This window comes from Mustela erminea, chromosome 8 (assembly GCF_009829155.1).
Source record: "Mustela erminea isolate mMusErm1 chromosome 8, mMusErm1.Pri, whole genome shotgun sequence".
In the NCBI taxonomy this organism is placed as follows: Eukaryota; Metazoa; Chordata; class Mammalia; order Carnivora; family Mustelidae; genus Mustela; species Mustela erminea.
In genome coordinates, this window is record NC_045621.1 from 67,532,254 (window position 1) to 67,555,958 (window position 23,705).

Consider the following 23,705-nt stretch of genomic DNA (forward strand, 5'->3'; position numbering starts at 1 on the left):
CGGCTAAGGAGTGCTCCGCGACCACGTGATCGGCGTTAACATGGCGGCGCCCAGCGGCGTCCACCTGCTCGTCCGCAGAGGTAAGCACCTGGAGAACAGTCCCGCGGGGTTTTGCTCGGTAGCTCTCTCGCTAAGCACCCGGGTTCAAAGGGGTTACATCCCCGCGCTCAAACATTTCGGCGCACACGGATGTAACTTTCAGTTGTAGCGATACACGCGGACACACAGGCTGACACAGGGACACGCCGCAGGAACAGACACATTTATTCACTCGTCATTTGCCTGGACCGCGTCACTGCGTGGCATCTATTCGAAGTCACCCCTTGAGGTTTATGGGACATTGTCTGGAGTCTTCTTCCCCACGTCAGTTGTATGATTAGTGTAGCAAACTTACTTATTTGGCTGTGGAGAGATGAACCTACGGTAACTCGGGAATGCGCCTGGATACCCAGTTGCCACAGAGAAAGCAATTGGTGTTTGTTGTATCTATTGGCATGATACAATACATCTTTGGGGGAAACTTGCAACATGTGATTATTCTGTCACAGTGACTTAAAGTGAAGAGGAGAAGAAATCATGCGGGAGTAGCTCTCAGTAGGTGTTACCCTTGCATGAGTGGTGAGACTTCAGTAAATATGCAGATACTTTTGCAGGGAAATTAGGGGAATCTTTGTTAGATTTGTTCTGAATCTTGGTTAGAAAGATCTAAGAAGTTGTCTCAAGGATTGGGAAAGAGAGGAACTAACATATTTTGAGGTGTCAGGCATATAGGATCAGAAGCCCTGTGAGGTAAATATTATTTTCATAGTAAATAGCTACCGTTTATTAAGTGCTTTTTAAAAAAATTTACATATAATGTATTATTTGCTTCAGGGGTTCAAGTCTGTGAATCATCAGTCTTACACAATCCACATCAATCACCATAGCACAGAAGTACATGATGTGGTGTCGGGACCTTACATATGCTAGCTACCTTTTGAAACCTAATGAGCTGGGGCGCCTGGGTGGCACAGTGGGTTAAGCCTCTGCCTTTGGCTCAGGTTGTGATCTCAGGGTCCTGGGATCCAGCCCCGCAGGGGGCTCTCTGCTCAGCGGGGTGCCTGCTTCCCCTTCTCTCTCTGCCTTCTGCTCTGCCTACCTGTGATCTCTCTCTCTCCGTCAAGTAAATAAATAAAATCTTTTAAAAAAATAAAATACAAAAAATAAAACCTAATGAGTTAGTGCGTGCTTCAGCAGCACCTATACTAAAATCGAAACGATGCAATGCAGAGGTTAGTGTGTAATCCCTGGGCAGGGGTGATATGCAATTTCGTAAAGCGTTCCATATTTTTTGAATTAAAAATTTAAGATTAGGGTGCCTGGGTGGCTCAGTGGGTTAAGCCGCTGCCTTCGGCTCAGGTCATGATCTCAGGGTCCTGGGATCGAGTCCCGAATCGGGCTCTCTGCTCAGCAGGGAGCCTGCTTCCTCCTCTCTCTCTGCCTGCCTCTCTGCCTACTTGTGATCTCTCTCTGTCAAATAAATAAATAAAATCTTCTAAAAAAGATTTAAGATTATAACTAAACAAAGGAACACTGTACTGTGAAAAGAAAATAAATAAAACCCAATGAGTTAGGCATTACTCCTGATTTGCAGATGAGAAAAGTGAGGCAGAGAGGTTAAGTAATATGACTAAGGCCGCACAGATTGTAAGAGGAGCCAGAGGAAGATTTGAAGTGAGATATGTGCAAGAAGAAAATGATGTAAGCAGTATTTTGGACTGGTTGTTTGTTAGAGTGGAAGTCAACACGAGAGCGCAACCCTGTGAAAAGAGCCGCAATTTACATCTCTTAAGATCTGGGCTCCAGGCCAAATTCTGTTTACTAATTGAGTTACTTTTCTGTTTCCTCTTTTGGCAAGAAATACTGTTGTTTAGACTTTCTTGTGTACCACAGGTAATGGTGAAGAGAATCTGGGGAGATAGTCAAGATGGAGGAGGAACCAAAACACACAGGCACATGCATATTATATGATGTACACATATATGTGTGTGTATGTATATAATCCCCACAGATTACAGAAATAACATATTAATCTTTGGGGGGGGGGGTCATGATTTTGACGAATGGTGGTTCAGACAATCCTGGGAAAGACAGCTATAGGGAAGCCAGGTCGGGTTATTGGTTCTTATAACCCATTCCATTATATCCCACAGTGCTGTAACAACTAAAAGCGGGATCTTCTGATTAGAAAAGGGACAGAAAATGTGTCATCAGGGAGAGATTTAGTGGCCAGGAAAGGTCACCTTTATGGATCCTTTGTACGGGAAGGAATGGGGAAGACAAATAAGTGGGACATACTTTCTCTGGTCACTTTCATGAGCCAGTCTCTCCTGGTTTGTCTTCCACCTCTCTGATTTTCCCAGACTTTCTCTAGGCTCTACTGTTGGGTTTCTAAATATTATTGTTCCCCAGGATTTTGTCCCGAACTTCCATCGCTGCTTTCTTTCTTTGTTGTCACCAAATTTATCTACCTTAATGACTGTCAAATCTAGATGATTTTTTAAAAGTTGAACAGAGTGTCTGCTGGAACTGGGCACCAGCTGCAGTCCAGCTCTCTGTTCGGTATCTTTTCCTAGATGTCTCATAGGGCCCTTAAACTCAACAGGTCCAACATGGAAGTGAGTATTTTTCTCCACAACTTCTTCTAGGCCTATAGACTCTATCTCCATCAATGGTATTGCCATCCAGTCAGTATCTAAGTAAAAGCATTTGAGTTCTCTTGGTCCCCACAATTTTTTAAACATTTCTCTGTCCAGTAAGTTAGTAAATCCCATTTCTTTTTTTTTTTTTTTTAAGATATAACTATTTTAAGATTTTATTTATGTATTTGACAGAGAGAGAGAGCATGCAAGCAAGGGGCAGAGGGATAGGAAGAAGCAGGCTCCCTGCTGAGCAGGGAGCCCAACCCAGGGCTCAATCCCAGGACTCTGGGATCATGACCTGAGCCAAAAGCAGACACCTAACTGTCTGAGCCACCCAGGCACCCCAGTAAATCCTATCCCCCCCAAGCTATTTATTTACTTATTTTTAATTCAAGTATAATTAACCTATAGCGTTATGTTACTTTCAGATGTACAATATAATGATTCAATAATTCTCTACATTACTTGGTGCACATCCTATTCCTTGGATCCCTCCAGTTTTCTGCATAGTCTAAGTACAAGTCTTTACCATTCCTTGGCTAGACAGGGCCTTTTAACTGGTCTCCACCCCAAGTCCATCTTCTTCCCCACAACCACAGTTCTGTCTCTAAAATTCTGATCTGATTATGATGCTTCCCTGATTAAAAACTTCTGGGAGCTCTTCTTTGCTGTGATAAAGTCCCTTAGCGTGCAAGGCCAGCTCCAGCACACTACTTCATCTTTGCAGCCTCATCTCCTGTCAGTTCCCTTTCTTCATATTGCTGCTAAGGTTTACAGTTGTGTGCATCCTTAACTGTGCTCCTGCAATGTCCTTTTTCACCTGACAAACCATTCATCCCTCAAGGCCACACCTAAATTCCATCTCTCCTTTAAGCTTGCTTTCTTCTGCCCAGCCAAACTAACCCACTCTGCTTATATAGCACTTGGGGTGTACCTTTACCAGAACACTTGTCACCTGACATCAAAGTATATATACTTCTGTAGAAAATATTAGTTTACACCCCTGTCACACTGCTAGAACGGGAGCTTCTTACAAGTGTGTCTTACCTTCTTTATCTGTCTCCGCAAGGCCTGGAGCACAGTGTCTGGACATGGTAAGTACTCAGTTTCATAACTGAATGAAAACCCTTTCAAATTGCAACCTCCTACAGAAATATTTGTGCACAGAAGTTGTACAGTAGGCCTAAAGAATAAGTATCTCAAAATGTCAGTTTCTAGGATGCCTGGGTGGCTCAGTCATTAAGCGTCTGCCTTCGGCTCAGGTCATGATCCCAGGGTCCTGGGATCGAGCCCCACCATCGGACTCCCTGCTTAGTGGGAAGCCTGCTTCTCCCCTTCTCCCTCACCTGCTTCCCCTGCTTGTGTTCCCTCTCTCACTCTCTCTCTCTCTGTCAAATAAATAAATAAAATCTTTTTTAAAAATGTCAGTTTCCGGGGCGCCTGGCTGGCTCAGAGGGTTAAGCCTCTGCCTTCAGCGCAGGTCACGGTCCCAGGGTCCTGGGATTGAGCCCCGCATTGGGCTCTCCGCTCAGTGGGGAGCCTGCTTCTCCCTCTGTCTCTCTGCCTGCTGCTCTGCCTACTTGTGATCTCTCTCTCTGTCAAATAAATAAATAAAATCTTTTAAAAAAAATAAATAAAAATGTCAGTTTCCTTCACATAACAGGCCTAGATAGTGAATTTTTTTCCTTCCTCCCTTCTTCCTTCCATTTTTTCCTCCCTTCTTCCTTCCTTCCTTTCTTTTTCACTTTCTTTTTTATATTCCATCTCTCTCCAAGAATAATGTAAGACAATTTTACTTCTGTGTATCTTTTTTGGCAACTGTGAAAAATTCATTCCAGGTTATTTGAATTGTGAATCAGACTTATAATTAGAAAGAAAAAAAACTGAAATGGGGGAAAGGGAAGAAATCTAAAAGAGAAGTGCTTGAAGTTTAAGCAGTGTAGCCATAGGAGAGATGAAGGAAGCTGATGGAAGTAAACCCTTGCACCTCGGCTCCATCCTGCTGTGGAAACAAGCCATGTGGAAGGAGTTGATGCTGTGAGAGGAGATGGGGCTGACTGTTGGCAAGTCTGGCAGAAACTCTAAGGAAGACACATCTGGTGGGTGTGTGGAATAGTCTGGCCTTTCCAGAGGGCTGTGTGGCAATGTCTTCGAGATATAAGGTATACGCGCCTTTTACCTAACAATTCTGCTTTTAGGAATTTATCCTAAGAGAACAATAGAATGAGTATGCAAAGGTGCTTGAACAAGATCGTATATTGGTGATATTGGACAGAATCTGAAATGTCCATTGGTAAGAGAATGGCTACATAAATTGTGGTTCATCCGTTCACTGGAGTGCTATGCAGCTGATAGAAAAGATGATGTCAAGGGGCAGCTGGGTGGCTCATTCAGTTAAGTGTCTGACTCTTGGTTTTGGCTCAGGTCATGATCTCAGGGTATTGAGTTTGAGATCCAAGTGGGGCTCCACACTCTGTGCAGAATCTGCTTGAGAGTTCCTCTTCCTCTCCCTCTGCCCCTCCTGATCATGCTTTCTCTCTTTGTCAAATAAATAAATAAATCTTTAAAGAAAAAAAAAGAGTATAGCCTTAGTCATTGATACATATTGAGGGAAAAAAACAGGGTATAGAACAGTACATCTCCCTTATGTAAAAGTACCTTTCTTTGCTTTCTTGTGCATATATGCACAAAGAGATATATAGAATATGTTCACCCAAATGTTCATAGTTGTCATTTCTAGATTGTGAGATTGGACTGAGTTTTACTTTTTTGTGCTTGATGTGTTTGAATTTTATATAGTGAGCATTTTTGTTATCCAAATATTACATAATATATTCAAGTAGAATATGTTATTATTCATTACCATACTATAATTTAAGATGCATATAATGCTACTAATATTTCATTATTCATTTTTTTTAGTTTAACAAATTTAAGAAATATTTACAAGTGCTTCTGTTCTTTTGTGACTCTAAAGCCATCAATTTTTCCACTGAGAATTCTCTTTCCATAATGGTTTTTCAAAAATTTATCCTCCCGGTGAGGGAGGGGCTGTTGTACATTATGAATTAAGTACTTTAAACTTTTGTCAGTTGACCTGAGATCCTTCCTATCTTGTATAACTTCTTTAGAAAAATGTATCTTCAGTTTTGCCAAACCAAGTTAGAATTCGGTTTTGAGATGTGGTCTATGTGCAGTTTGGAAAATGGTATTATAATAAGGAGCTTCCTGTGACTTAATCTTTATTCATGTTGACAGCCAGAGAGTGAAATGGATTTTTGCTAGTAGGATATTTTTTTAACAAATACTTTCCCAGCCCTCTTATAATATAGCTTGTTACTCATGGATTAAGACATACTTAATAAAAAAAAAAATCATGGTCCTAAATTCTCTAAAGTCAGGCATGTCCCTAAAGCCATATAGGCTCTTATGTTTTTCCTCTGCTTGAAACAGCCTTCTGTAGCACAGATAGTTCCTGTCTCCCATTGAAATTATAAAATCTCAGTGCACAGTGCAGGACCTGTAGACCCTCAGTGATGAATACTTGCAGTCATTTAAAAAACAACAACAACAACCATGACTTTTTAAAAAAGATTTTATGTATTTATTTGACAGAGAGAGTGATCACAAGTAGGCAGAGAGGCAGGCAGAGAGAGAGAGGGAAGCAAGCTCCCCAAGGAACAGAGAGCCCAAAGCGGGCTCGATCCCAGGACCCTGAGACCCTGACCTGAGCTGAAGGCAGAGGCTCAATCGGCTGAGCTACCCAGGTGCCCCATCAACCATAATGATGACCTGTATTTGTTGACATGGAATGATGTCTAAAACTTATATTGTTTGGAAAAAGCAAGTTATAGGACAGTTTAATATAATCTCATTTTGTAAAATAAAACAGCAGTATCTTTGTGTGTGTCTAAGTTTAAGCAGTATAGCCATAGGAGAGATGAAGGAAGCTGATAGAAGTAAACCCTTTCACCTTTTGCATATGTCATAGAGAGAGAGAAAGAGAAAATATTCCAAATACTATGAAATTCCCATTTTCCCAAGCATTGGAAATCTTTGAAGATGCAGAGTGAATGCAATGTATCTTAGGGAATTTGACAAAGATGGAAGGATAAAAATATGTGTACAGAGCTTCACTTGAACATCTTATTTTACAGTTAAAACAACTTTTTCTTGTGGAGATTGGATTTTCTTTTTTAGCTCTTGAACATGGAGAATTTCATTTTTTTAAGATTTTATTTACTCATTTGCTAGAGAGAATGTGCACACATGTGCAGGTGGGGGGAGGGGCAGAGGGAGAAGCAGACTCCCCACTGAGCAGGGAGCCCAGCTGGACTTGGTGGCTCAGTTCCAAGATCCCTGAGGTCATGACCTGAGCTGAAGGCGGACACTTGACTGACTGAGCCACCCAGGTACCCTGGAACATGGAGAATTTCAAATATACATAAAGGAGAGAGAGCGGTAAAATAAACTCCCACATACCTATCACTAGTTATAATAATCACCAACTTATGGCCGCTCTTGATTTATCTTTACCCCTAGCCACTCTCTCCATGGAACTGGATTGTTTTGAAGCACATCCCAGATATTATATAATTTCATCTGTGGATTTTTCATTATGTATCTCTGAAAGACAGGGAGCCCTTTTTATTTTCTTCATATATTCTACATATCAGTTCTAGAATTTTCGACTGGTTCTTTTCTTTCTTTTTTTTTTTTTAAAGATTTTATTTATTTATTTGACAGACAGAGATCACAAGTAGGCAGAGAGGCAGGCAGAGAGAGAGGAGGAAGCAGACTCCCCGCAGAGCAGAGAGCCCGATGTGGGGCTCGATCCCAGGACCCCGAGATCATGACCTGAGCCGAAGGCAGCGGCTTAAGCCACCCAGGTGCCCCTCGACTGGTTCTTTTCTTACAGTTTCCATTTCTCTGTTGAGATTTCCCAGCTGTTCACTCATTATGTCTACCTTTTCCTTTAAGTACTTGAACATACATATTTTTAGTAACCATTTTTAAAGTCCTTATCTGTTAATTCTGTCATCTTGGTGATTTCAGGGTCTGTTCCTATTTTACTGACTCTGACTTTGGTTTTCTTTTCTCTCAACCATTTCTTTTAATTTATAGTTTGTGTTCAAGGCAGATCAATTCTATAACATGAGAAGTTACTCTGAATCAAAGTATAAATACACAAACATAATGTATAACCTGAAATAGATAAATGGCATTCAGATATGAAACAAAAAGGAAGGTTCATTCACACACAGAGCACTTAAGATCTGTTGGATATGGTTGTTCCACTGTGGGTTCCTGAAGATGGGAGAAAATGACTTCGGTTATCAAGACTACTGTTGCCATGTTAGATATTGGAACATCTAAGCTTTAGCATGTGACCGTACAAACAAAAGACCTTAGAGAGGATCTATTTTTTTTTTTTAAGATTCTTATTTATTTATTTGACAGAGACACAGTGAGAGAGGGAACACAAGCAGGGGAAGCGGGAGAGGGAGAAGCAGGCTTCCCACTGAGCAGGGAGCCCAATGTGGGGCTCGATCCTAGAATGCTGGGATCATAACCTGAGCCGAAGGCAGACGCTTAATGACTGAGCCATCCAGGCGCCCTTAGAGGGTCTATTTTTAAAAAGCTCTCTGTGCGCTGAGGCAGTTGTGGAAAGATTTACTCTCCAGAGCCAAGCCCACGTTAGGGTTTGGATCAGGTTCTAACCATCTAAAAATATTGACTAAGAACAGAAAGCATTCCAAATATAGGTATTCTGATTGAGTTGGTTTTGTTGTTGTTGTTGTTGTTGTTGTTTTAAGATTTATTTAGTTATTTATTTTAGAAACAGAGAGAAAGGAGTGCCTGGGTGGCTCAGTTAGTTAAGCATCTGCCTTTGGCTTGGGTCACGGCCCCAGGGTCCTGGGATGGAGCCCTGTGTTGGACTCCTTGCTCAGTAGGGAGCCTGCTTCTCCCTCCTCCCCGCTTGTACTCTGTTGCTATCTTTGTCTCTCTTTCAAATAAATGGATAAAACTTAAAAAAAGGAGATGAAGGAGAAGGAGGAGAAGGGGAAGAAGAAGAAGAGAGAGTGCATGCGAGGGCAGGGGTGGAGGGAGAGAAGCACACTCCCTGCTGAGCACAGAGCCCAATGCAGGGCTGAATCCCCCAAAACTGAGTGCATGACCTGAGCTGCTATCAAGAGTTTGATGCTTAAGTAACTGAGCCAACCAGGTGCCCCTATTGTCATTTTCAAAGTCCTTATTTCTTAAGCCACATTAAGGTAATCATCTCTTAACTCATTCTGGATGTTAATATTAACATTCCTCATCTAGTCAAAATCTTCACATGCTCTTCAAATCAGTCAAATTTGGGATCCTCAGCATTTTCTGTGTCAGTAAGGTGTGGAATTAGCAGATTTGATGAAGACCTTTGTTTTCCTTGTCACACTGGATGTCTAGATGCCATTTGACTTGGCTTAGAAAATGGGTAATATAGATGTTCTTGGCCCGAATCTTTAAACAGAATAGATACAGAAGGGATAAGAAGATTGTACAGAGACTAGCTGTTGACTGCAGAGCACTACCACTTGCCTTAGTGGTGGCATTAGCTGGATTTGGAGCAGCCAGAGTATTCTGGGAGGAGTTACTTGAAAGCGTTACAACAGCTATTTGATTTGAGAATGAGTTAAATTTTTTTTTAAGATTTATTTATTTATTTGACAGAGAGAGAGATCACAAGTAGGCAGAGAGAGAGAGAGAGAGAAGCAGGCTCCCTGCTGAGCAGAGAGCCTGATGCGGGACTCGATCCCTGGACCCTGAGATCATGACCTGAGCCGAAGGCAGGGGCTTAACTCACTGAGCCACCCAGGCGCCCCAACAGCTATTTGATTTGAATAAGTCTGTGTGGGTAGGCACAGGGCCAGAGGCACTAGCCCCAGTCTGGCCTGGCCACCATCCCTCTGTCCTTGTCCACTGCATTATCATCAGTGCATGGTGCATCTCACTGAATGCTGGGTGCGTGGAGAACCCCTGGCTTGGGGTGGGCGCAGGTGAGGGCTACTCCCCCCCCCTTGACTGTGGGTCACATTTTTCTGCTTCTTTAAATGTTATCTAATGTGGAATTATATATGGGACATCATGAATAATTCCTTGTACAGGTTATGTTGTTTTTCTTTAAATATGTTGAGTTTTGTTCTGACAGGCAGTTAAATTACTGGCAAATCTTTTTGATTCCACAAGCCTTAGTTTTATTCTTCGTTAGAGTGAATCTGTTTGTTTTGCCCTTAGACCTAGAGTGTAGCCCTTACTCTAGTGCAGAGGTCAAAAACTTTTTCTAGAGAGGGCCAGGTAGTAAATATCCGACGCTTTCGTGGACCCTGTGGTCTTTCTTGCCACTCTTCAACTTGCCAATATAGTGCAAAAGCTGCATAGATTGTACTAAACAAATAAGTGTAGCTATTTTCCAATAACATTTTCTTTGCAAAAATGGTGAGCCAGGTCTTACTTTGCCCCGCTTTGCTCTGCTAATGTGTGATTCTTACTTCTAAGGTGTGATCTTTCTGACGTCTCATTTGAATGCCTTTTCAGCTCCAGGGAGGTCTCTCGACTCTGTTTGAGCTGGACCCCAACTTCTCTCAGCCCCGCAGTCTCTAGAATCTCTGTTCACACTCAGCCTACAGCAGCAACCATCTGGTAGACCTTCGGCCTCCCTTCCAGTACCCTGACACACAGATTCCAGCAGCGTCAGCAACCAGAACTCTGCCTCCCTAACTCAGCAGTGAGGTGCTGTGGCTGTTCAGCTTACACCTCCCAAAGGCCGCCATTTAGAATGGTTTCCCCAGGCAGAACACTGGAGACAGTCTGGGTTTACTTTGTGTATTTGTTTACCCTCAAGGTTCATCATTTGCAGTGGTCAATATCCAGTGCTAAAAAATAGTTCCTTCGTGTTTTGTCTAGTTAATTTAGTTGTTTAGGACAGGAGGGAATTCTGATAACAGTTATGTCAACATGACCAGGAGAGAAAGTCACATTTTTTTTTTAACCTATAGGTTTACTTTCCCACTTTTCAGTACTTTTTTCCTTGAAATTTATTTGTTGAAGCAACTGGTTAGTATGTCTGCCCTATGGAGCTTTCCACATTCTGGATTTTGTGGATTGTATATCTAATGTATATCATTTAGAATGTTCCTCTGTAAAATCACTGTTAGATCTAAGGCCTGACCTGATTTAGGTTAGACTTTTTGTGGGGGTGGGGTAGGGGGAAGAAAACTTTGTAGGGTGTTGCTTTTTGAGATGTTAGAGGCCACCAGTGATCATTACTTGGCTCCATTAGGTCATTGGAGTTTGCAAAATGACAGTATTTTAATTCCATCATTCCTTCTTGATTTATTGCTGAAAAATGTCTACAGAGAGAAACTTTCTTATCGAGTATTTACCCTGATAGACCTCATCCTGGAAAGTTAAATGCTTGATTTGTTCTCTTTATTCACCAGTTTTGGTTTTTTTGTTTTGTTTTGTTTAGGATTTTATTTATTTATTTGACAGAAATCACAAGTAGGCAGAGAGGCAGGCAGAGAGAGAGGAAGGGAAGCAGGCTCCCTGCTGAGCAGAGAAGCCCGATGCGGGGCTCGATCCCAGGACCCTGGGATCATGACCTGAGCGGAAGGCAGAGGCTTTAACCCACTGAACCACCCAGGCACCCCTGTTCACCGGTTTTTAAACAACAAGTTTACCGTCCGTAAGTGACCAATGAGTTGTTTAGAATAATGTGGATTTATTTTTAATTGTGTATCTACTTCTTTAATTTTATGAAAATATATGTGAGGATCATGTAGCATTGAAACAGAGTCCTAAGGCAGGATTGCAAGATTCAAGGTAGAAAACCGAAAGCTATTGACAGAAGTAGCATTTTACAAAATGAATTTAGGGAATTCTTACTATAACTTAATGTTAGAGTAGAAGATTATAAGGTGAGAAAGAATTGAATATCTCCCAGAGCTTGTTGCAAGTTGAGTCTCATACTATTAGTCATTCACACTCTAGCAAGAGACTCACTTTTGTATCTAGTGAAATGTCAGATCCTGTTCTTACAATATATATGCTTCTTGGGGCACCTGGGTGGCTCAGTTGAGTTCCTGCTCATCGGGAATCCTGCTTCTCCCTCTCCCTCTGCCTACAGCTCTGCCTGCTTGTGCATGTGCTCTCTCTCTCTTGCTCTCTCTATCTCTGTCAAATAAATAAATAAATAAAATCTTAAAAAAAAAAAAGAAAATGAAGTCTATTTAAAAAATAACTTAAACTTTCTGAATTCTACTTGGTTCATCTGTTAAAAAAAGGACAGGGTATAAAGTCATCTAAGCCAAACGAAAATTAAATGAGAGAACCTGTGACAACACCTAGCATAAGAAATGCCCTGGGCGCCTGGGTGGTTCACTCATTAAGCGTCTGCCTTGACTTGGGTCATGATCCCAGGGTCCTGGGTTTGAATCCCATGTGGGGCTCCCTGCTCGGCAGGAAGCCTGATTCTCCCTCTCCCACTCCCCTGCTTGTGTTCCCTCTCTTGCTGTTTCTCTCTCTGTCAAATAAATAAGATCTTTTTTTTTAAAGATTTTATTTATTTATTTGACAGAGAGAAATCACAAGTAGGCAGAGAGGCAGGCAGAGAGAGAGAGAGAGGAGGAAGCAGGCTCCCCGCTGAGCAGAGAGCCCAATGCGGGACTCAATCCCAGGACCCTGAGATCATGACCTGAGCCGAAGGCAGCGGCTTAACCCACTGAGCCACCCAGGCGCCCAATAAATAAGATCTTTAAAAAAAAAAAGAAATGCCCCTTTCCTTGTGGCAGGTGTTCTCCATTGGTTGAAGTAATCACAAGGCAGCGCAGAATCAGGGGGAGTGGACATAGGAGTCCTTCCTCATGGGATCAGTATCAGTTGTGACAATCTAAGGCTGTTTCTTGAATACAATGGGGAGACAAGGAATGAACTTCCCAGATATATGCAAAATTTTGTCTATATAAGCAGATTTCTCCTAGAAAATATGCATGGCTTTCATTAATTTCCTGAAGTAAGATGTGATGGGGGGGGGAAGCATTTCCCTTAGATTATTAAAATTCTTTGATACTCCTCCCATGGAAGAGTAGGGTCTATGTCCACTCCCCTGATCCTGGGCTGCCCTGTGACTGCTTCAACCAAAAGAGAATGGGGGAGGTGATGCTGTGTGACTTCCAAGGCTGTCATAAAAGGGGATGAAAAGGGCTGCAGCTTTTGGCTTATTCACTGGAACAGTCATGCTTAGAGCCCGAGTTGTCTTATAAAAAACCCCACTTCCCTGGGGCCACCATGCTGTGAGAAAGCCAAGCCATTTGGGGAGGCTTCTTGAAGGTGGTCTGGTCAGGAGACCTAGTTTTTGAGTCATCCGATCACAGGTACCAGACATGTGAGTGAATGAGCCTTCAGAGGGTTCCAGTTTCAACCACTACGACATCCTCGGCCTTCAAGTCTTCTTGACTAAGGCCCTTAGACCTCAGGCAGCCTTAGACATTCATTTTTGAATTCTTGGCCCAAATAATCCGGGAGCATAATAATTACTAGGCTTTTTTCTTCTGCACTGTCAAGTTTTGATTAACTTGTTATACAGCAATGGTAACCGGAACAGTTTATAGTATGTAATAGCTAGCAATAACTGATTTTAACTAATTTTCAGTAGAGGGCCCACAAAGAGCCACTTGGGAGTACATGCAGGCATGTACATGTTCATATCTCCTGTAAATCTTAGAGTCACCACACACAACAAGTATAGGTTCTTGCCAGATTATTTAAAATTTATTCATAGCCTCAATGAAGTTTATCAATCTGGAGTAATTTTTGTCATAAGTGATAGTACTTAATATGGTGTTGACATTCCATCTTTACCAGGTTTCCAGGAGAACTGAGCTAGCAAATTAACCCAAGGTCAAGTTTGTCAATAGAGAAATATTCATTGAAAAGAAGCAAAGTAGCAATATTACCATGGGGCAGAAGAGAATTTAGGGCAAAAAGCATCAAACAGAACAAAGAGGTTCATGCTCCTTTTCTCTCTGGACACTCACCATTCCCTTAATGACCTCATCAGTCCTATGATCCATTAATTTAACAAGTTGCATATTTATGCCTTCAGCCAAGACCTTTCTCCTAAATTCTAGGCTTGTACATACAACTGCCTACTGAACATTTCCACTTGGATGTCTAATAGACATCTCAAAATCAACATGTTCAAAACTCCAAAACTGCACTTATAATCTCTTCCCTAAAATTTGTTCCATTCCAAGAACTTCCCTACCCTTAGTTGATGGTAATTTTGTCTGTCAGTTTCTCAGACCATAAAACTTTGAATCATCCCCCAGTTTCTTTCTTTTTCTCTCTGTACCTAATCTGCCAAAAAATCCTGTTTAATCTACCTTTAAGATATACCCAGAATGCATTTTGTCACCCCCCGCCCTGTCACCACACTGAGTTGAACCACTTTTGTTTCTTACCAGGATTACTGTAATAACCCACTGCTGGTCCCCCTGTTTCTACCCTTGCCCTCCTCAACTTGATTCTCAATACTAGAGCCAGTCTGAACTTTAAAAAATGTCAGTCAGATCATCTCACTCTTTTGTTCAAAACCTGTTTTACTGAGAGTAAAAGCCAAAGTCCTTATAATAGCCTATAAGGCCCTACTCACAGCACTTTCTAACACACTGTATGATTTACTTATTTGTCATTTTTGTTGCTGTTGCTCATCTTCCCCACCAGAATGCAAGTTCTATAAGGAGAGGAGTTTTGTTTGTTTTTTTCCCCAATGTATCCCAGGTACCTAGAACAGTGCCTGGCACATAATAAGCATTTCATAAAGATTTTTTGAATGAATGAACAAAAAGTGGCTAGTTAATGTTGTTTCGATATAGTTATTAATAATGAATCTTTATTAATCAAATGTTAAAATTCATAAAGCAAGATCTGTTAAAAGCAAAAGGATAAAACCATGATCATAGTGGGAAATTTAAGCATGCCTCTAATTGGCAAGTTAAGTAGATGTAATAAGTTTACTGAAGTTCAGAATGTTATAATTAGTAAGTCTGATTTAATAATAAATTTGATACCTCAGATTAAAGATTGTTTTTACAAATACACATGAAATTGGATAAAATTTGATGTTATACCATTAAAACCTCAAAAAGTTCTACAAATTAAAAAATGATACAAACTACATTCTCTGATCACAAAGCAGTAGGATACAAATTAACAGGGAGAGAGGTTTGATCCACATGGTTGTGGAAACACAAAGGGAATCTAGAGAATGAAGAATGGTGACACTAACACTGTCATAGACTTGGAATCCATGTTCTTGTCCTGTATGATATCACACTCTTTCAGGGGAATCTGACATGTAAGTCAGTTACTGCAACAGAGTAAGATAGAGACAGAGACAGAGGTGAGGAAAGGGTGCAGTGGGATCACCCAGTATAGACCGAAGATTCCTCAGCTTCACGAGGAGAAGACTGGATTGAGTCTTGCTGTGCAAGGAGGGTCTGGTCAGATGAAGGACTCTAGAGACAGAGGGGGTGTCCAAAGGCAGAGAGAGATGAGAATCTCTTCAGCCTCTGGGAGCTTCGCTGGTTTAATATGGTAAGCAAGCAGGGTAAGAACTAGGGAGTAGCCAGAGAGGGGGAGGGAGCCAGCTACTTTTTCCAGTAAATATACAGGATTTGGGGGCCAGCTGAATGAGACAGCCGAGTCCATGTGTAAGAAGAGATGAAGACACTAGACATCTCCCTTAGGGTTGGAGGAAATAATATGCATGTAGATAGTTCTTTAAGTGGAAGAGGGAACAGAAAATTGAAGGAACTCCTCATCCCTCCAATGACTTTTTCTTTCTGTACCTGTTTGCAGAGATCGGAGGTGAAGTGAGGTAGGGGATTGGGAAATAGGTGAGGAAACTGATAAGAGGTAATAGAAGGATTGCCCAGCAATGTTGAGATCCAAGTGAAATCAGAGGGAGTGTATTTGTAATGGCCCCATTCATTGTCATTGCGTGATTTTCTCCGAATGGGTATCATCTTGGGTGTAGGAATGAGTGAAGGTAGATAGTGGAATTGACTGGAGTTTTCCAGTTGGATGCCCTAGAAAGACCAGGGAGTAAGAGAAGTGGGTGGTTGGCAAGAGAGGGATTGATTTAATGAATTCTAGAGTCTGCCGTAGGCTGTAAGTTTCCTAAGGATATGGAGCCTGTCTATTTTGTTTGTTTCGGGGCCTATTTCTATTATAATGAATTAATAATCTAAGATATAGCAGTAAAAAGAGAAGAGGTTGATAGTTTGGTCGGGGGAGAAAGGAGTTGTTCTAAGATGAGAATTATCAGTGAGGTCAAAGAACAGGTGTATGGGAATGAAGAGTGAGAGAACTGGAAGGTTTGGGGTAGTCTGCAGTTTCATGACGGAGGTGACTTCTGAATGGGCTCATAGAAACTACAGTTTCTAATTTAATTGAAGGAAGCAGTGTGATACAGTTAACGGTGCAAAACATAACGGGGCTCTGAGAATAAGCGAAAGGAAAGCTCTTTTGGAGGGGGAGTGCTCACTTCACAGAAGAAGGGATGATTGAAGTGCATCTTGACGGATGCCTCAGGCTGTCAACAGGGGGCCTGGAGGAGGGGCCATTCCTAAGGGCATAAGGCAGAGCGGTTTTAGGAAAACCATATGGTTACAGGAAAAATCAAGGTATGGTTAGAAGGCTCTGGAATGGAGTGTTGGGCTAGAGCTGCCTGTTTGTGTAGGTGAGTTATAGGAGATGTTTAGCAGTACAGGTTAGGGTCAGGACATGGAGAAACCTGAGGGCCAGCTGAGGGCTATGGGCAGCAGAGTTTTTTTGACAAATATGTGAAGTGGGGTCTCTGTTCATATTGTGCTGTTGGTGGTGTTCTGGATGTACTAGAAAGGAAAAACCATTGCAGGTCAGTTGGGAGGAACTGGCAAAAACAGAGAGATGGGGGTCCTGAACTAATTCAGTAACTATAGGAAGGAGGGGGAGAGAAATCCACAGGCTCTGGTGGTTGAAAGGGGACTTATAGGGGAGAGGAGTTGCCAAAGCAGAACAGGAATTCACAGAAACTAAGAGCCTAGCCAGGAAAAGAGGCTCTGGAGGAAGTTTGTGGATGGCTCAGTAAAGGTCAGTGAATTTGGCTCCTAGGAAGTCATGGTGACTTAGACCAAAATTTTAGAAATAGAGGAACTTATGAAAAGTGATGGTGTGGCTGTAGAGAAGTATGGAGGCTTTTAGTTCTTAAAAAAAAAAAAAAAAAAAAACTTTATCAAAATATCATCTACAGACCATACAGTTCACCTATTTAAAGTGCATAATTTGGGGGTTTGGGGGACCTGGGTGGCTCAGTCACTTAAGCGTCCTTTGGCTGAAGTTGTGATCTCAGGGTCATGAGACAGAGCCTTGCATCGGGTTCTGAGCTCAACTCGGGAGTCAGCTTGAGATTCTCTCTTCGTCTGCCTCTGCCCCCTCCAGTTTGTGCGCTCTCTCTCTCAAAAAAATAAGTCTTTAGGGGGAAAAAGAAAGAAAGAAAGGGAGAAAGGGAGAAAAAAGAAAAAGAAAGAAAGGAAGAAAGAAAGGGAAAGGAAAGGAAAGAGAGAAAGGGAAAGCCCAAAGTTTTGTCCACTGAGAAGGCCCACTCTCATTGATGTTAGAACACTAACGGCAATGAGCTCACCTGCTCACCCTTAGCTTCAAAATGCCACTTTCTTCTTAAATAGAAAGGAAAGGGAAGGGAAGGAAAGGGAGGGAGGGAGGGAGAAAGAAAGAAAGAAATCCAACAGGGCTTCTTGGAGAAATGGCTGATTCCAGACCTGTGGGGGAGATAACAGACAGGCCTGGAATATTCTGTTCCAGAAAGTAATCAAAGAGCGAAGTCATCAAGTAAGGAGGAGGACATGTGAAAACACAGAAAGCAGCAAGAACTGGGCTGCCACTGGCCAAATCAGGGACAATATAGGAACCAAAATAAATGACGGTAACAACTTATAATCCACTAAATAAAATGGGAACTAAATAAATGAAAGAATTGGAAGTTTAATGACTATGTATTAAAAACTGAGTAGGTGCTCTAAGATCTGCATGTCACTTCTGTGATTTTCCTACCAAAGCTAAGAGAACCTGAAATCACCACGAGCAAACATCCGATAAACCCAAACTGAGGGACATTCTACAGAATAACTGGTCTGCCATCTTCAAAGGTGTCAAGATCATGAAAGTCACGAAAAGGCTAAACAACTATTCCAGTCTGAAAGGGACAAAAGAGGGCAACCAGATGGAAGCCCTGATCCTAATTAAACTGGATCCCTTTGCTAAAAAGGGCATTTGGGGACAAGTGGGAAAAGTTAAGAGACTGAGAATTAAATGGTGATAATGTATTGATAAAGTTTTCTAATTTGGGGACGCCTGGGTGGCTCAGTTAAGCAGCTGCCTTCGGCTCAGGTCATGATCCCAGCGTCCTGGGATCGAGTCCCACATCGGGCTCCTTGCTCGGCAGGGAGTCTGCTTCTCCCTCTGCCTCTGCCTGCCATTCTGTCTGCCTGTGCTCACTCTCTCTTCCTCTCTCTCTCTCTCTGACAAATAAATAAAATTTTTTAAAAAAAGTTTTCCAATTTTGATGATTATATTCTGGCCATGTATAATAATGTTCTCGTTCAGAGTAAATATTCATTAAAGAGTATGTGATGGTGATTCATCAGGTCAGCAATTCCCGAGAATTGCAATTCTCGGGAATTGCTGACCTGATTTCAGGGGGAAAAAGTCTTTGTATTTTTATACTTCTAACTTCTCTGTAAGTTTGCAATTGTTTCAAAAGCAAAACAAAACATCTTATCTAACTTTAGCCAGTATCTTCCTCTAGCTGCCCATTTCTCAACTCCACTTCTGAGCAAAACCAAAAAAGTCTATACTCCATTTTTAATTTCTCTTAACTTACTTTTAAAAAGTAGATCCTCTGACTCTATCACTTCTCTCTTTAAAACAAACAAACAAACAAATCACTAAATCCCAAGAGCCTGTATGTTACGAGAACTACCAGCAACACCTGACATAGTTCACTACTCCTCCTCCTTCAAGCACTTTCATCATTCGGCTTCCAGACACATCATCCTCCCACACTGTCCTTCTCAGTCACAGTGGCTTCCTTAATATTCCTTAAACACGTCCAGCACATTCCATACTTGCCATTCTTCTGCGTGTTAACGCTCTTCCTTGAGATATCTACACAGCTCACAAATTCATTTCTTTTATTATCTACTCAAACATCACCTTAGTGGTAGGGCCTAATCACCTTGTATTTTCTCCATAACACAAATCACTATCTTTCATGTATTTATGTCTGATTCTCATAATCAGAATGTAAACTCCACGAAGACAGGGTTGGGGTGGGGCAGAGGAAGAGAGAGAATCTCAAGCAGACTCCCCACTGAGTGCAGAGCCCACCCCAGGGCTGGATCCCATGACCCTGAGATCATGACCCCAGCTGAAACCAAGAGGCGGCTGCTCAACCCAAATCGAATGCCTCCAGTTTCTTCATTTTTGAAATCAGGATGAGACAAGTACCGACCTTACTAGGCTGTTCTGAGGATTTAAAAAGTAATGCCTGCATAGTGGTGTGAGTCACCTATTACCATGTTAAAAGTTATCCCAGGGACGCCTGGGTGGCTGAGTGGGTTAAGCCTCTCTACTTTCGGCTCAGGTCATGATCTCAGGGTCCTGGGATCGAGCCCCACAACAGACTCTCTGCTCAGCAGGGAGCCTGCTTCCACGCACCCCCTTTCTCTCTGCCTGCTGCTCTGCCTACTTGTGACCTCTGTCTGTCAAATAAATAAAATCTTTGAAAAAAAAAAAAGTTATCCCAAACAACAAACATTTATCATGTCACAGTTTCTTCGGGCCAGGAACCTGGGCATGGCTTAGCTGGGTGCCTCTGGGCTGGGACCTCCCAGAAGGTTGCTGTTGAGCTAGCTGTTGGCTGGAGATACAGTCTTCTCACAACTTGTTCGGGGCTGGAAGACCTGTTTCTAGGCTCATTCACATGGCTCACAGCAGGCCTCAGTTACTTAGGGAGAATTCCCATTTTTTCCACCTCTGTCTTTACACAGAGGACTGCTTATAGCATGGCAGCCTGCTTCTTCTAGAACTGGTGATCTGAGAGACAGAGATTCAGAGTGCACATGACAGAATCCACAGTCCTTGATAACCTAATCTCAGAAGTGACTTCCATCACTTCTGCCGTATGCTGTCAGACACATAGACCAGCACAGTGTGGGGGCGTCTGGGTGGCTCAGTGGGTTAAAGCCTCTGCCTTCAGGTTCCTGGGATCAAGCCCCACATCATGCTCTCTCCTCAGCAGGGAGTCTGCTTCCCTACCTCTCTCTGCCTGTTTGTGATCTCTGTCTGTCAAATAAATAAATAATCTTAAAAAATAAAAATAAAAAAAGAACAGCACAGTGTGGCAGACCAGGGTGCGAATGCCAGGAGGCCAGGTCATTGGGGACCATCTACCGTTGGCTCTTAGCACAGCATGTGACACATAATAAGCGCTTACTAACTATTTGTAGTGGTAGTATTAAGATATTATGAAGATACGTAAAGAAGAAAGTAAAAGTCAATTACAATCTTATTTTGATAGAAAGAGTAGGCATTCCTAAAATGATTTTTTCCCGTAAGAAGGGCTACTGGTAATACAACCATGATCTTAAAAAACTTCTACCACATTCACAGAAAAAGCTTATAAATTACTGAAATACTAACTTAGGAAAATTAACCTTGAGGTCCTTTTGTCCCTTGTACTTGGAGTCTCTATAGCACACTCTTGTTTATCCTTTCTCGTTTATCCTTCTCTTAGGCAGTGTGATAATGCTGAATTTGGGGCATCATTCTCTGTCTCTGTCATCAGTAAGTTTATGATTTCCCTATAAGATCAAATGAAAATAGGTCAGGGATGAAAAGAACACCCTTACCATACTTGCTGCCAACTGGCTGATACAGCTGAAAACCAGCCCCTCTAGGAATTGATATTTCAAAAGCTCCTCTGTTGTCTTCTGTCATTTCTCCCCTACTTTATTTTCTGTGAATAGCAGCTGTTCAGGGCATTGCTGAGCAATCAGAAAAGTAAGTGAGCGACACAGCAGGAGAAGGCTGGGGCGGAGGGAGGTGCTGTTCTCTGCGGATAGCAGCCGTGGCAGGCAACACGACAAACAGCCTTATGATGGCCCGTTGGGAAGCGTGTGAAAGATTATCAATTACCTGGATTAAAAAAAGGAAAGCAGAAGGCCCTCGAATGTCTCTTTCAGCAGTCACTTTTCAGCAAAAGCTTCTAGCTTAGGGGACGAGGAGACAGTGCACGTTAAAGAAAAAAACCACAGCTGCCTCGGAGAGTCTTACAAAGTGGCTCAGGTGGACGGGTCCTTTGTACTAGCTCCTTTTCTAAGGGTCAGATTCATTTTCTATTACTGTTTTCTACTTTAATGTTACGGCTTTCATCATTAAACTACCACCAGTTCCTTCGGGCAATAGGAAGTGATTGAAGACTTAATGAGATTCATACTGCTTATGCTTAAATGTTGATGACTTCCTGCATGCATATTAATCATTCCTGACCTTGATCTTAAATTTCTTCCCAGTACAGATTCTCATCAAGCATACCTACTAGATCCTTCAGTGTTCACCAAATACCTGGTTTGTTTCCAAAAGCACAGTAACTCTAATGTTGAGTGTGGGTCCGATTTTGCAGTACCCTTGCTTGATTTGTCTTTCAGTTCTTCCTATGACTGAAAATCTGGAAGATTTACGGGGAGGAAAATCAGCAACTCTTAACAGGGGATTTAGCCTAGTTTAAAAGACTGTTCTGTTCAGCAGACCTTGAACACAGCCTAATTGGCTGTCTAGGTCAGTATGGCCAACTGGCAACTCTCAGACCCCATCCAGGCCACAGAGCGTTTCTAGTGGCTTCTGTGTATGCACTCCGGCTGTCGAGCAGCAGGACTCGGCCTCTGTCTCCTGCTTTGGCGGCTCCATCCTTTAGTTCAGGCCTACCCCCTCCTGCCACAGTGGCCTGGGAAACCCTGGCTGGCCACCTGGCCTCCTCGTGCCCAGCATCCATGCATCTGCACCCCCAACCCTTGCCCCAATTATTCCCTCAGCCACTTTGGCAGATTTCCCTGAACTAGGACCTGGGGCAGGAGTGGTCCCAGTCAGTGAGTGAGAGGAGAGGTGGGAGGGCCAAGGAGTCTGAGGGAAGCCAAAAGTGAGGGTGAAGGGATGTGGGAGAAAAAGAGGGAAAGGCTCACATCCTAGTAGAGAAAATAAATATGTAAGAACTTGAAGGTGAGGAGGTTTGTGTACCTAGAGACAGAATATGCAGGAAGGAGGTAAAAAAAGGTGAAAGGAGCCTGTGTTTGGTGATGCCGCTGGTTGAGAGGAGATGCAAGAGGCACATTTGCTTGTGAAGGAGCCCACAGGGGAGAGAACAGAAGAGAAAATGGGGAGAACAGAACCACAGCTCTGCTTGGCAGAGCTGAACACACACGTCAGGAGAAACACGGTCTGACAAAGCATTTCTTTCAGATTTGTGAGTGTATTTTTAACAACACCAAAAAAATGTATTGTTATAAAAAAGTACAACCACAAATAGATATACCCTTGGAAGATTACGTTACACAGAGACTATTTTAGGATGTCCCAAATATGTAGTCATTTGATTCCCAAGCACGGCCTGCTTGCTGTCAGGTTGTTTTTTTTAAAAATGTGGCTCATCCCAATCAAGAAGTTGGACAGTATTGATTTTGGGGACTCAAGTGCTTACCACTTTAAAAAAACAAATAAACGGGGGTATCATTTACATAAAAATATAAGTTTTTCATCTTTTTATCATCTGTGGCTATCATTTAACTGAATAAATGGGGAGATACCCAGTTTGTGAAGTATATTTTTCATATTTAATAATCAAAATATTTATTTTTAAAAAACAACTTTAGAAAATGGCCAGAAAATTTCATACCTTTAAACTCAATTATTTAATTCTACCTCTAGGAATCTATATTCAGAAAATAACCAGAGATGTTGGCACAGATATAGGTTCAAGGATGTCTCTTCCAGCATTGCTTCCATTAACAAAGAACTGGAAACACTGTAAATGTCCAGTAAAATAGAGGAATGATCAAGCACATTATGACACAGCTATAAGACGAGAGGGACTGTGATAACAGCCATTCAGCTACTTACACTTTGCAGACAAGTGGCCTTTTAAAAAGCACCTTGGGGGGGGGGGCGTCTGGCTGGCTCAGTCAGTGGAGCGTGAGACTCTTCATCTTGGGGTTGTAAGTTTGAGCCCCACATTAGGTATAGAGATTACTTAAAATGAAAATATTTTAATAAATAAATAAATAGCATACTGGATCATTTTACTCCCCCTTAGAACTTCTTGTTGGCTTCCCATGAAACTCCTGACCTTTAATACCCACTGGCCTTGTCTTATCATCCCAGCTCTCCAGCCCCTCCACTCCTGTCTACCTACCTGCTTTTCAAGTGTTCTAATATGCTGTTTTCTATGCTGAGCTGTTCTTTCCTCACTTTTATCTGCCTAATGTCTGCTCATTCTTGAAGTCTTAGTTTCATCAGAGGAAGTTCCTGACCCCGTCTCCTACCCACCCCCCATATTCTACCCTCTAGTATATTCTCTCAATGTGGTGGTCCGTGCTTCTTCTTTATAACATATATCACTTTTTTTTTTTTTTAAGATTTTTTTAATTCATTTGACAGAGCGACCAAGCAAAAGCAGGGGGAAAGCCAGAGGGAGAAGGGAAGCAGTGTCCTTGCTGAGCAGGGAGCCTGGCCTGGGGCTTGATCCCAGGACCTGGATAGCAGGACCTGAGCCAAAGGCAGGCACTTAACCAACTGAATCACCCAGGCGCCCCACATACCACATTTTAAAAACATGTGTTCATTTGCGTGGTTTTTCTTTTAATG

At 42.2% G+C, this 23,705-nt stretch overlaps 1 protein-coding gene across 1 annotated transcript in view; it reads left to right on the top strand.

Annotated features, from left to right (window-relative positions):
* The window catches only part of METAP1D (methionyl aminopeptidase type 1D, mitochondrial), an 86,900-nt gene that overhangs the window by 391 nt on the left and 62,804 nt on the right, over window positions 1-23,705 (top strand). The window contains 1 exon segment of the mRNA XM_032355946.1: window positions 2-80. Coding sequence (XP_032211837.1) covers window positions 2-80 — 79 coding nt within the window.